At 46.5% G+C, this 12634-nt stretch overlaps 1 protein-coding gene across 2 annotated transcripts in view; it reads left to right on the top strand.

Annotated features, from left to right (window-relative positions):
* The window catches only part of PTPN14 (protein tyrosine phosphatase non-receptor type 14), a 177593-nt gene extending 173836 nt beyond the window's left edge, over positions 1-3757 (top strand). For both annotated transcript variants that reach the window (XM_044915926.1, XM_021682758.2), the window contains one exon: positions 2384-3757. In XM_044915926.1, the coding sequence (XP_044771861.1) occupies positions 2384-2512 (129 nt within the window). In that variant the 3' untranslated portion in view covers positions 2513-3757. The remainder of the gene's footprint in view (positions 1-2383) is intronic.
* Positions 3758-12634: the final 8877 nt, after the last annotated feature.

Here is a 12634-nt window from a genome sequence, read left to right as displayed (position 1 = left end):
AATAAAAGGTTAGGTTCTCACTAGCCAAATAATGAGATGTCTTATCTTGCTGCTTTTCTGAGTAAGTTATCCCTTCCTCATGGAGTAGAGAGAAAATGCCTTCTAGACAACACTGAGCCAACACCAACTGCTGCATGATTCCTTGGGGTTAGGGACCGTGGACGGCAGAGACTCTGGGAATGAATTCTTCAAGGCAACTAGGACTCTCATTGATGACCAGGGGAACTTTCTCTGTCGTGTTTCTAACCTGCTCCTTATCAGATAACATACCCTCTTGAGGGCTGTGTCTTCCAGGCTATTGAGATGGTAATGATCACGATGGTGGGTGGAGCGGGAGGTGGCCGAGGTGGCCGAGGTGGCCGAGGTGGCCGAGGTGGGTGTCCTGGTGGTGCAGAGGATGATGATGAGGGAGGTGGCAGAGGGGAAGGGGGGGATGACAGTGACAACAATGACAACATTACAGGAACAACCACCAACCTATACGAGTGTTTACCACGTGCCAACACCAATCTAGGAGCCTTACAACTCAAGTAGCCTTCACAGTAACCCTCTGAGAGAGGTCCCAGTGATGCCCGTGGGGGACAGATGCCGAGCCACAAGGTGATGAAGGGACGTCTCCGTCCCACAGCCAGGAAGTGTGAAGGCCGGGGTTTGGCAGATGAAGCCTGACTCGAGCTCGTGTGACCCAGCCTCGCTGTCAAAACCTTGGCGGGAACAGGGGAGCAGCAGCTTTAACCTCTCCTTGTATCTTCAGTGCCCAACTCGGCAATGCCCATCAGGCAGTGCGTTCTTATATAAGTTCACTGTTCGGTGCCTCTGGGTTGGACATCATGGTGTCTGTCACTCTGGAGGATTGTCTAGGCAAAACCCACTAGTTCGAAGGTTATGCTGTGGGCTGTAGATTTGGACTAACAGTTTGAGGATTCACATGCCTTTTTCTCTTTCCTTATTCCTGGGGACTTGCCTCTGTCGCCTTTAAGTCTGTGCTGCGCATTATTTAACTGTTTTTGGAGAAGAGCAACTAAGAAGGCTGGCATGTGCTGTGTCATGGCTACACAAAGTTTGGAAGTAGCTGAAATGACTTGTAAAAGTAAAGTAAGAAAAGACCTACAGCTGAGTTTGTACTGTTCGGCCTCCAGTGGTTGCTCCGTCCTCCATAACTTCACGGGGGTGGTGTTGCCGGGGGGCGGGGGGGAGGGATGGGGGGCTCCCGGAGTAGGGGCAGTATGCCGAGGCCACGCTGGCTTTGCGGACTCTGTGATACTTCTGCCCTGGCTGGGCCAGGAGGATGGAAATGACTCGACGGAGCCTCTGGTCTGCTTGGACACCGATGAGCCGTCATATGAATTCGCTTCCATTGAAGCTGGTTCTGTATTCTCAAAGAATTGACACACAGGTGATCTCATTTAATAGTCAAGATATTTTTAGTGAAAGGTTTTTCACTCTAAATACGACTGTTGTGATGAGCACCGGGTGATGTATGGAAATGTTGAATCTCTATATTGTACACCTGAACTATACTCTATGTTAACTAACTGGAATTAAATATGAACTTAACAACAACAAAAAAAGGGCAAAGAAAAGCTGAGAAGCAGCCTAGTTATCCTGGAGAAGACCCCAAACACTGAATTGATAGTATTTCTGAAAATGGGTATGAGGGGTAGAGATAAAAACAGAAGGACCAACTGAATAAAAAATCAACCAACCAACCAACCAACCAACAAATGTGACTGTGTTCAGAGATTGTACTTTGATGTTTTCAAGGTTTACCCATCAATTATCTCATTTGATAATGACCACAATTCCGTGAGGTGGCAGGATAGGTATGATTGTTCTCAGTTCATTACTATTAATAACAACGGGTAATTCTTAATAGAACTCAGCGTGTGCCAGACACTGTGCTAAATGCCTTAGCTGCATTCCGTTGTTGGGTCCCATGAGGTGGGCACTACTGGTCACCTGCCCTTCTTGCTGAGGAAGTGTTGCTAACCTGGGCAAGGCCACGCTGTCGTTGGAGGAAAGCATCACTATTCTTACTTTACAAATGAAGAAACTAAGACCCGGAGATGTCTTAAATCCTCCCACGGAGTCTGGTGGAGTTGAGAGCACCAGTCTGGTATAAGTAACTGCAGCCTCTGGGTTTTCTCGAACGGACGGGTATGTATTTCAAGTATCACACCATTGTCAGTGGCACATGACAACCAGATTCTCCAAGCGCTGGTAGCAGGTCTTTGATTGGGAAACCCTAGAGGGGCCAAGCTCTTGGCTTTCTCTTGTACCTACAAATGGGCAGTGAGCAAAAGCTTCGCAGATGAGGGAATGAGGAAGGACCCAGGGGCAGCGTCTCATCTCAGGATCTTGTGCTTTGTCTCTTTTCTTGCAGAAGGTGGAAGTGCCCATGATGCTGCGGCTCCTCAGGGAGCAAAGGATGTTCATGATCCAGACCATCGCTCAGTACAAGTTTGTCTACCAAGTCCTCATCCAGTTCCTCCAAAACTCCAGACTCATTTAACCCCCCCACCCCAGCTACTGGAAGAGGGACCCAGCTCCATCTTGCCGATGGGGAGGCACCTCCAGACAACATCTGCTCCCCCAGCAGGGCGCAGATGGCCAGAGCGGGCAGGTCATGGGCTCCCTGAAGACAGGAGCCAAGATTATTCACAAACATCATAGAGTATTTTATATGAGATAATTTATTTTTTTTTCCCCTTTTGGATAACTTCTGTGAATCATTGTAATTCAGTTTTCACAATAATATAGTACTTTTCATTTGAACCATATTTTGACTGATCTGCATTGTAAATATGTCAGTAGGGAAGATTGCCTGGTGGATCGTTTGGGGGACAGAGGCATAAAGGGAACACATCTCTAGTGAAGTTGCAGCCAGATTAGTAACCGACCCTAAAATGCATCAGCCTGATCGCTCACGTCCAAATCTAAGATGGCAAGAAAATGAATTCATTCTAAAATGAAAAGATAAGGGCCAAGGCCCTTCCCTGAAGGAAAAAAACAAAACCAAACCCACTATTCTCTTCTATTTGGGGGCTCCCGAGCCTTGATGGCCTCCCGAGCCTTGATGGCCTCCCTTCTTCCTTTCTGCCCTCACCCTCAGCAGCTCGAGGTAAAGACAGGAGCAGCTAGAGGAAATGCTGCTGATCACCCAGGCTGAGCAAGGAGCTCCGTATTGTACCTTTCTCAACACCCCTTCCTTTGGGCTCCGGAGCCTGTGCTCCCTGCCGGGCACTGCACCCTCGACATTTGCTATTTCTCCCTGTTTGCTCAGCGGGCCCCCGTCTGGTGGTCTTTGGGGCTCCAGGCCAGGCCATCTGTGCAGCTAGGCCTCCTGCCTGATTGAGAGAGGATAATGGACCCAAGTGGGAAGAGAAAGAAGCGGGGCAGGCTCTTGATACTGTTTCTTATTTAAATAGGATGTGTGTGCTGGGCGGGGGCCTGAAGGTCGAGGTGCTGGGTACATTCTGTCTTTCCATCAGTCACCAGGTCATTGGAAAGGCTGTAAAGGGAACAGCTGGGAAAGCTGATTGATGGGGGCTGTTTGGCACTCAGGTGGCGGGGCCCTGGCCAGGAAGCGTACCGAGTGTGAGCCCCCCTCCCCGCTGTGCGGCTCTCAGCACAGAACTAAGCCCACTCAGGACCCCGTCATCCACATTTTGGCCACTGGATGCAAGGTGTGGGGATTTGTCTCGCACGAAGCCCTTCACTGCTTTCCTGTTCTCCGTGCACCCCCCCCCCCCCCCCCCCCCCCCCCTTCTGGGCACTTCGCAGCTCGCTTCTGTGTGTCTCTTCCTGAACCTACGCTGGTCATTGTCCTCAGCTTCTTCAGGTCAGTAGGCAGTAAATCATATTCCACACGTTTTCCCTCTGGCTGAATTTTAGGGACTTTGCCTCTCTCTTATCTAGTTCTTCTTGAATGCAACTTTTAAACTGTGGTTTTGTTCTTAGAATTGACATTTGTGGGTGTGCCCTTATGTAAGCCTTCCTCCACTGCTGCCCTTTTTGTTTTGTTTTGGTTTTGCTGAGCTGAAAATGTTAAGGAAGAATGGCATCAGGTCAGCCAGAAAAAGCGAGCCTGTGTGACATCCGGTTACCACACGGCCACGGAGGGGTGTGGAAGCGGATTCCCAGTGAACCACTTGGGAATGGGAATCCACTCAGTTTCACATCTGGCCAGGGCTTGTGGTGGTGGTTCTCTCATTTAGACTCAAGTATCTGGTGATGAAGGGCCTCCTCTCTTCTACTCTGAAGTCTGAAGAAACAGTCAAGGAGGGTAACTTCAGTTAAGCTCTTGAGATCGTGGAATTTGGGTGTGTGTTGTGGAAAAGAAAACCATGAGTATGACCTATACTTTCAAGGGCACAGAGCTCATCACCATCACCAGGAGATGCCCAGAACTTAGATCATCGACAGGCAAAGAGGTATCGGTTTCCTTTCCTTGGACACTTTTCCACCCTTGGGATAGTCTGCTGTTCGGGATGTTTTCACAGTTGGTCTGCGGTTACTGGCTTATCTGATGAACAACATCAGTATCTCTCTTTCATCTCTTAGGCCCCAACGTGGCCACTGGGAAAATCGAGTCTCATGTGGGCAGCATGTAGAGCTGCTCTTTGAGCTCATCACACGCGCTCTTCGTTTCAGCCCGTCCGCTGTTGTCGCTTTGTGCTATGGGAATGGTGGTTCGCGCGCACAATGGAGGGAAGAAGTAGCTTTGCTGTCCAATTGCCTAGCCAAAGTTGCTATCGAAACCCAAAGGAAACCACTTAAAAGTTACTCCACATAGTTCATTTTTAAAAACAAATGTTTTCGGTTCTGTTGCGCATTCTGCGTTCCTTTCCCCGTCTCCGGCGAATGCCAGCACGTGCCTGCGAAGTTAGCAGCAGGCGTCGAACGTCCTTCTAGTGGCATCTGTGTAATAATCACCCAGAGATGCTTTATATCTGGGAAGCAAGCCAAGGAATAAACCTTGAAGCAAAGTGTATTATATTGGTTGTCTAGTTAGAGCTTTTGGAATGAGTTCCTGATGATGTATCAAGTCTGAAGCTGGAACTGTCGGGGTCTATTTTTTTGTTCGGATTTGAAGAGAGAAAATTAAAAATGGAGGGGGAAATACCATCTCGCAGCAAAGACATTCAACACTTTGGGGCCTCTGGTTTGGAAGTTCTCCAGTTGACATGTTTTGTTTCTTTGATCTGCACTCATTCGGGCACAGGGACCCAGCGTTTGTCCTTGTTTACCATGGTCCCTGGATGGCGGGGGCTGAGTCTGATGTCTTCATCCTTGAGCGGAGCTGAGCTGAGCCTGCTCGCGAAGCTGAGCCGTGGCTTGCTGAGATTATTGGCTCCCTTAGGCTCTAAGGAGACACCACCTTTGGTAGCATTTTCATTTACACACACCTCTTTCCGTGGATAGGAGGTAAAGGAGGATTTGGCGGCATTAGAGAGGGATGCCAAATGTTGATTTCTTTACAGGAGAGGAAAGAGGAATGAGCTTCTCCTCTCAGTGAATGAGGAACAGTAACATGGGGAAGGGGGAAAACATCTCCACATGGAATATTTTGAGCACTGTGCTTCCACGGAGCTTAAATGGAGAGAATTTTACTTTTACAAACTTTGTGGTCCTAGATTTAGGTTAAGAAGAGGAACTATGATTTACCTATGATTTATTTCTTTTTTCTATGATTTTTTCTATGATGTATCTCTCACTGCTTGTGTGAGACTCACATGGCTGTCTTCGGCCCCTTCTTCCACCAGCCTGGTCAGAAGGGCTCTGTGGGCCCTGTCGAAAGGGTTCCTGTGGGACCTGACCACTGGTTTTCCTAATACTCATTCATCCTTTATCCTGTCTACTCTTAGCTTTTGAGGTTCAGTTTTAAACTCCAGGGGGTTCAGGAGGTGAGCATTTTTATCCAGCTGCCTACTTCTCTCATCTTTTCAGCTTAATTACAGGTTGACCATAGGAAATTGACAATAGCTGGACCGTTGTTACAATGACAGAAAATTCACATGAATGAACCTAATCTATACAATATTTTTCTTCCCCCTGATATAGTAGGGACCCCCACACACCATATGTCATTTCTCCACACAAGTGCTAACAAACATGAAAGCATGTGAAATGGGCAGGTTGGCCTTGCCGTACTGAGCTTTGCACTCTGTGCGTGGGTCACCTCCTGGGGCTGGGAAGTCGCTCTGTGCAGAGATGTTAGTACACCTAGCTGTTAGTACGTTCTCTTGGCAGGGTCGGCCGTCGGGCACATCACTATGGGGTTTTCAGCTGCCATCTTTTTTTTGGTGTACAATCTGTGTTAGCCGACCTTAGCCCAGTGCTTATGGCACGTGGTGTGTGGGCCTGAAGGTGTCCTCAGCCAGAAGGCAGACGCGCTTTCGAATCTCATGCCTCCACTTCCAGTGATGTGTTTGATGGTGAAAACAGGTACAGCTATTGACTTTCTTTCTGGGGAGATATGACCATCACTTTGAGGTGAGGGGAGTGGTAGGGGTAGTTAGTCTAAGATACATGCCAGGGAGCTGAGACACAAGGGATGGGATTGGGTCAGACCCACATTACTGTTAATCTCTTCCTCCATTTTGGCAATAACTGCTGGGGTCCTAGAGGAGGGAGTTTCCAGAAGTACCAAGTAATCACTATTGGACTCTTTAGGCGGCCCTGTGTGGGCAATTCTGCTTCCTCACGTTTTACCAAAGACTCTTCTGCTGCTCTGTTTCATTTTATTCCTTTGTATTTTATCAACTGCCCATCAGGCTCGTATTTAGTGATTTCTTTTTGTGAACAAAGTAACCACTCATTCAGTACTGCTTCCAGATGGAGAAATTTGGGTTTTCCATAGACACTGCACAAATTTTCCAGTGGCCTACAGCATTTGGATGACAAATTAGTTGGCCCTATAGGATGGAAATAATCTTAGTTGGCCCTATAGGGTGGAAATCTCTAAGATGTTAAATTATGTTTGAAACTTCCCTTGGATCCCGTGCAAGAAAACCGACTGGCTCTTGTCTTTGCCTCGGCTCCTGAGACATCTGGGGACAAAAGACCTTAGTGATGCATTCTTTGAAAGTAACAGCAACATGCCTGGGAGAGATTGAGGGTATAGCCAATCAAATCTTCCCATCCAAATGTGTTGCCCCAGAAGTCACTGTAATTCATGGATCCCATAAAACTCAGCAGCCAGCTTGTCTAATATGCAACCTTTATCCTGTCTGTGCTCACATTTTGCGTTTGGGTTATAAACTCAGGTGGGTGAGCATTTGTATTCTGCTGACTACCTTTCTTCTCTCTCAGCTTAATACAGCTGCATTTTCTGCAAGGTCAAACTAAAAATGTTCCCTGTTAAAATGTCCGTGAGCCTCGCATATTGAGTATCTGGCATCCATCGATTGCTTAAGACCGGATAGTTTATTGTTTGGTGCAGTGAAGTGGGAGGATGTGCATCAGTTCCTACTGTGCAGAGCTTCGGTCAGCCCTTCTCTTTTAAAAATAAATTCAAGGACATTTTGTTACAAGGCAGGAGGGCGAGAGCTGATGTGCAGCCTGGCCATCATGAGCATCTGCGTAGAAAGTCCCTTTTTCTTCTGCGGTCCTCGGGGCCATCAGGATCATTCTTTCCCAGAGATGCCATAAGCTTGCCCAGGGAAGTTATAAACGGGAAGAGGAAGAGGGAGTGCATTTTAGAGCAGCCCTAGAGTTGCCATCAAAAACATGTATTGATTCACAAATAATTTTCTGAGCTCTGGAACGTCTCGTGCTTTCTGCTTCCCTCTCCGTAAGGCCAGAGGGATGGAAAGGACGGGGCGGCAGCCTGAGGAAAGCCCGGGCTGCGGGGTTGGGGTCTGTCTCACCCCGGCTCGCGGTTTTCAACAGGCCGCAGCGCTGTGGTAGAGCTGGCTGGAGGTTGGGGATTCGGGGGTGCACCTGGGCGTGCTGCCGCCCCTCGCCTGCTGGCAGCTTCGCCTTTCCGGGCGGCCTTAGTAGCAGGGGGTCCTGCTCACCCCCCTGGCCCCCGGCGTCTGCAGCCACAGCTCCTGCTCATCGCCCTTCCCTCCCGCCGCCCCGGGCCAGTTGCCGATGGCGTTCCCGTTGATGGCACACCGTGGTTATAATCGGGGTGCAGAAACAGGGAGGATGTCGGTACAGCGACCGACCGCAGTCATTCCTTGTCTCACTGGGGGGCACGGGCAGGACTGTTTTGTGACCTCACCCTCTTCATCCCAAGAGCACCTCGCTTGCTCAGGGCTCTGCTGACCTCTCCTGGTTTTGCATTTGCTTTATGGCTCCGCTCTTCGTCTTTCCTTTCCCTACCCTTTTGGCACAACCCCTACAAAATATCAGTCTTGTCCTGGAGAATCACTCTCTTAAGCCGCTCTAAATTACATAATTAGGAAATCTAATTTTAATTTTTAAGAGCTTATAGAGTTTGAAGGAACAAGATCTGGCAAATGGAAAGAACCAGAAAGAATGAAAAATAGTGGGGCGCCTGGATGGCTCAGTCAGTTAAGCGTCTGCCTTCGGCTCAGGTCATGATCCCAGGGTCCAGGGATCGAGTCCTGTGTCGGGCTCCCTGCTCTGCAGGAAGCCTGCTTCTCCCTCTCCCTCTGCCCCTCACCCCACTCATGCTCTCCCTCTCAAATAAAATCTTAAGAAAGGATGGAAAATTGTCAGCAACCGAGAAGCTGCCCTTTGCCCGTTTTCCCCTTGGTGGTAGACATTGTCACTCCTCGGTACTGGAGGAAATGATGGATTTGATGATCAGTCCCGTTTGAAACAATGATTGTAGCACTAGGTACTTTCTATTTCTTTCGGTGAACTTCCATGCATTCCCAGTGGCTGCATTTGGCAGGGTGACGTGTGTGGCCAGATTCGTTTGTGTTGAGCTGCCTCCTCCTGACCCGTTCCCCCGGGCATGGCCTCCTCACCAGGCCGGGCCCTAACCCCATCCAGCGCAGCAGGGAAAGGGCGGGGCGTGCCAGGAGCTGGGACAGGTCGTATGTATGGTGACCAGTTCCCAGTTGTCCGCAGGGAGGGGCGGGATAAGCTGTTCAGCCACTGTGTACCTTATCCTGTTGTTTCTTCCCAACGTCCTCCTTCCAGGAAACCCTGATGCCTTCTCACCTGACCGCAGGTTTCCAGGAGAAAGCTGAAGAGTGGGTTGGAGTCTTTTTGCGCCTTGGGGGTGGAACCGTTTTTGCTAAAATCTCAGGAATCCTGCTTCGAGTCAGGATAGCTCTCAGAGCAGGGGTGCCTGGTGTTCTCTGCATTTCTCAGGGGCCTCCCACCTCCCTCAACTACAGTGTTAGCTAATAACTACCTTCACCAGGGAGCTGAAAGCTGTAATTCAGAGCCTTTGTTTTTTTTTCAGCGTGAACATTGTTAAAATGTTACTGCCGTTTCCTTTGGCTAAACTTTCTTGCCAGTTTGGAATCTTAAAAATCTATTAACCATATACCTTTTTAAAAGTAAGGTTACTCTTCATCAGAGATGATTTCCTGTGTCTGTCCTTTGTTCCTTCAATAGCTGACATGCTTGAGGATTCTTAAATGGGAAAATGGAAACAGTTTACATATGCAGATGACTATTTAAACATATAACCTTATATAAATTGTGTTACATCAAATAACAGGCCTAGTTTGTTTCACTGGACTTCTTGTGTTACTTAACTCAGTATTTTGATGCTTTCCTTGTCTGTTTTATAAAATGTTGTGAATTATATCATTCAAAACAATTGACATTTCATAGGTTTCCTTTTGAAGCAATGTGCAGACAAGTCCCCAGCTTAGACACCAGTTTGTTCTTAAGGTTCTTGGGTCAGCCCACAGAAGCCTTTGGACTCCTAACAGAGCTGAAATGTAAGGATGGGTCAGCCCAGTGTGGTGGGCTGTTGTGAGCTGACCTGGAAATGTAACCGGTTGCCCAGGATGTTGTTGCTGTGAGTTAACGCATTCCAGGTTGGGACTCGGGATCCTGACGACACCTCTGCTCTCCCTTGGTTGCTGCTTGCTACTTCGCAAGATCCAAGTCCAGTCTCTTTACTACGAACAGGGGTTGTAAGGGGAGAGAGGGAGGGAGAAGTTTATAGGACATTCCCTATGTCAGGGAGTGATTTATTAATATTCATGGCAACTTTAATGTGATATAGACTCCCTCTCAATTTAATAATATTAAAAGCCTTAAATAAAACTATGCATGCTATTCTATGTGCTTTTTTTATATCAGTAAATAAGCTTATGCTTGCCAGTTTTAGACACAATTATGAGGTGTGTAAAACTGACTTTTGACAGTATTTTTTGCACTGTTTTCTGTTTTTATAAAGTCTTTAGATAATGGTCCTAGTTGTGTATTGTTTATGTTCTCACCTCCCTTGTCATTGCTGTAAAATGTTTCATACGTGCCTTTACAAATGTGAGATCTTTATTCTAACTTTTTTGTAAAAGATATCTATTGACTTCCATATGCAATAAACCTTTTTTTTTTTTTTCCCAGAGAAAACAGTTGAATCTCCTCTCTTCTGTGCCATACATGTTTGTGTTAGATGAAAGCACCTACATCCTTTACTTTTAAGGATTATTTTCATAGGCAACAGTGCCTGGTAAAATCTGCTTTTTCACTATTTTAAAGCCCATTTATTTCTACCCACTTTTCATTCCTGTATAACTTGATCATACTGAAGAATTCGTTTGAAATTTCCAAAGTTGTGTCATGGTTATAAAAAAAAAACCTGACAAGGGCAATCAGAGTGAAAAATACATAGAAAGGGATCTTTCCCACCAGTGCCATGATAACCCTTATCAAATGCCAAGTCCCTTCCCCCAGCTGTCACTTCCTCAGACCCCGGACTGTCCACGTGGAAACAGAAGGCCCCAGGCTGCTCTGGGACACCCCCATCCTTGGTTTGTCCTTCAGCAGCTCCTGTCTAGGTTTTAAGAAGGCGGCTCTGCCCATATTTTCAGCCCATCACCTGCCAGAGACATCCCCAGTGAACCCCTGGTGATGAGGGTGGACACTGTGTCTTCGAGGAGTAACAGGGCAATAGACCCACTTCTGTGTTAACCCATTTACCCTCCTGGCCCTCCCCAGGGAGTCTACCCACTGAGGTCCCAGCGTATTTCATGCTGTGTGAGAATCCCATGAGCCACTCTGGGGTGAGAGGGAATGGTGAGCACATCTCGTTAAACATAGAAATAATTCTGTGTATATGTTGACGGGGGCAACAAAACAACTACAAAAATGGTAATACACAAAGTGCCGGTGGATATGGAGAGAAGCAGAATGGAAAGAAAAAAGGTACATACGCTCATTTGTTTTCTCTTTCATGGACTAAGTACATGGACTCAGTTTATTTTCTTTGGATAACAGAAAAAAGTCTTATCGTATAATTTTGAGATAAACCAGTCTCCTGGTGGTTACTGTTTTATCTCCAGACTCTTAGCAGAGCTGAGGAAGGAAATTTTTTAAGGGAGGTAAACCCAGAGAGCAAAACGTAAATATAAGGAAAACACACACAGACATGCAATGAAAGGACAAAAGCAGGATCAAATATGTCTATTTTGTGATTTTACATCTTGATAAAAATAAATGGGAAAACGTTATCTGACTTACCAGTTAAGAAGCATGATGGAAGAAAAGAGCTCATTCATAATAGCTGTAGAAAACATAAAATCTAGGAATGAAGATCAATGTGTCGGACCTATAGAAACAAAGCCTAACCATTTTGAGGCAAAACAGACAAATTGATAAACTCACCACATTCTTGGATAGAAAGACTTGCATTATGGAGAGGTCAGTGCTCTGTGTATCACTCATTCTAATGCAATTCTAATAAATACCGAATAGCACTTTTGGCGGGGAAGGAGGGAAAGGCCAAGAGCGGGCTTGGCCAAACGATGCTCAAGGGCTATGGAGGGCTAAATGTGGGAGAATGGTCAGAACAAGTCAAGAGAACACAGAAGACTAGCCCTACTAGTTACTAAAAGTTTTGCAGTGCCACAATAATTGAGAATACAGAAATAAACCTAAATCTTAGGTAACGATAATGGGACCATTTCAGATCAGCAGAGGAAAATCAATCAGTAAATGATGCTGCCGTAAGTGGCTAGCAATTTTGAAAATTAAAAATTTTAAAGAGTACAACTGGATCTCTTCCTATTAAATAATTCCAGATAAAGCAGACTTTTAAAAAAATTGTTTTATTTCCTTTCTTCATTTAAAGATGAAAACATTTTCTTCATTTAATGATAAAAACTTTCTACAGCAAGTGTCATGAAAAATAAAGTTAATGGTCAACCAGGGAAAAAATATTTTCAGGACATAGCAAAGAGCTAATATTCCAAAATACATTTTGAGCTCTTATAAATTATTATGAGAGGGGCACCTGGGTGGCTCATTCAGTTAAATACCTGACTCTCGATTTCAGTTCAGGTCATGATCTCAGGGTCCTGAGATCGAGCCCTGCAGTGAGCTCAGTGCTCAGTGGGGAGTCTGCTTAAGATTCTCCCTCTCCCCTTACCCCTCCCCCCGCTAATAACTAAAATCTTTAAAAAATAAAAATAAAATGAGAGACATGATTAGCAAGATAGGCAATGGCTGTGAATATCGACGCACAGAAGAA

The sequence above is a fragment of the Neomonachus schauinslandi genome, chromosome 6 (genome assembly GCF_002201575.2).
Source record: "Neomonachus schauinslandi chromosome 6, ASM220157v2, whole genome shotgun sequence".
In the NCBI taxonomy this organism is placed as follows: Eukaryota; Metazoa; Chordata; class Mammalia; order Carnivora; family Phocidae; genus Neomonachus; species Neomonachus schauinslandi.
The sequence above is the reverse complement of the archived record's forward strand: the minus strand, read 5'-3'. Positions and strand labels throughout refer to the sequence as shown.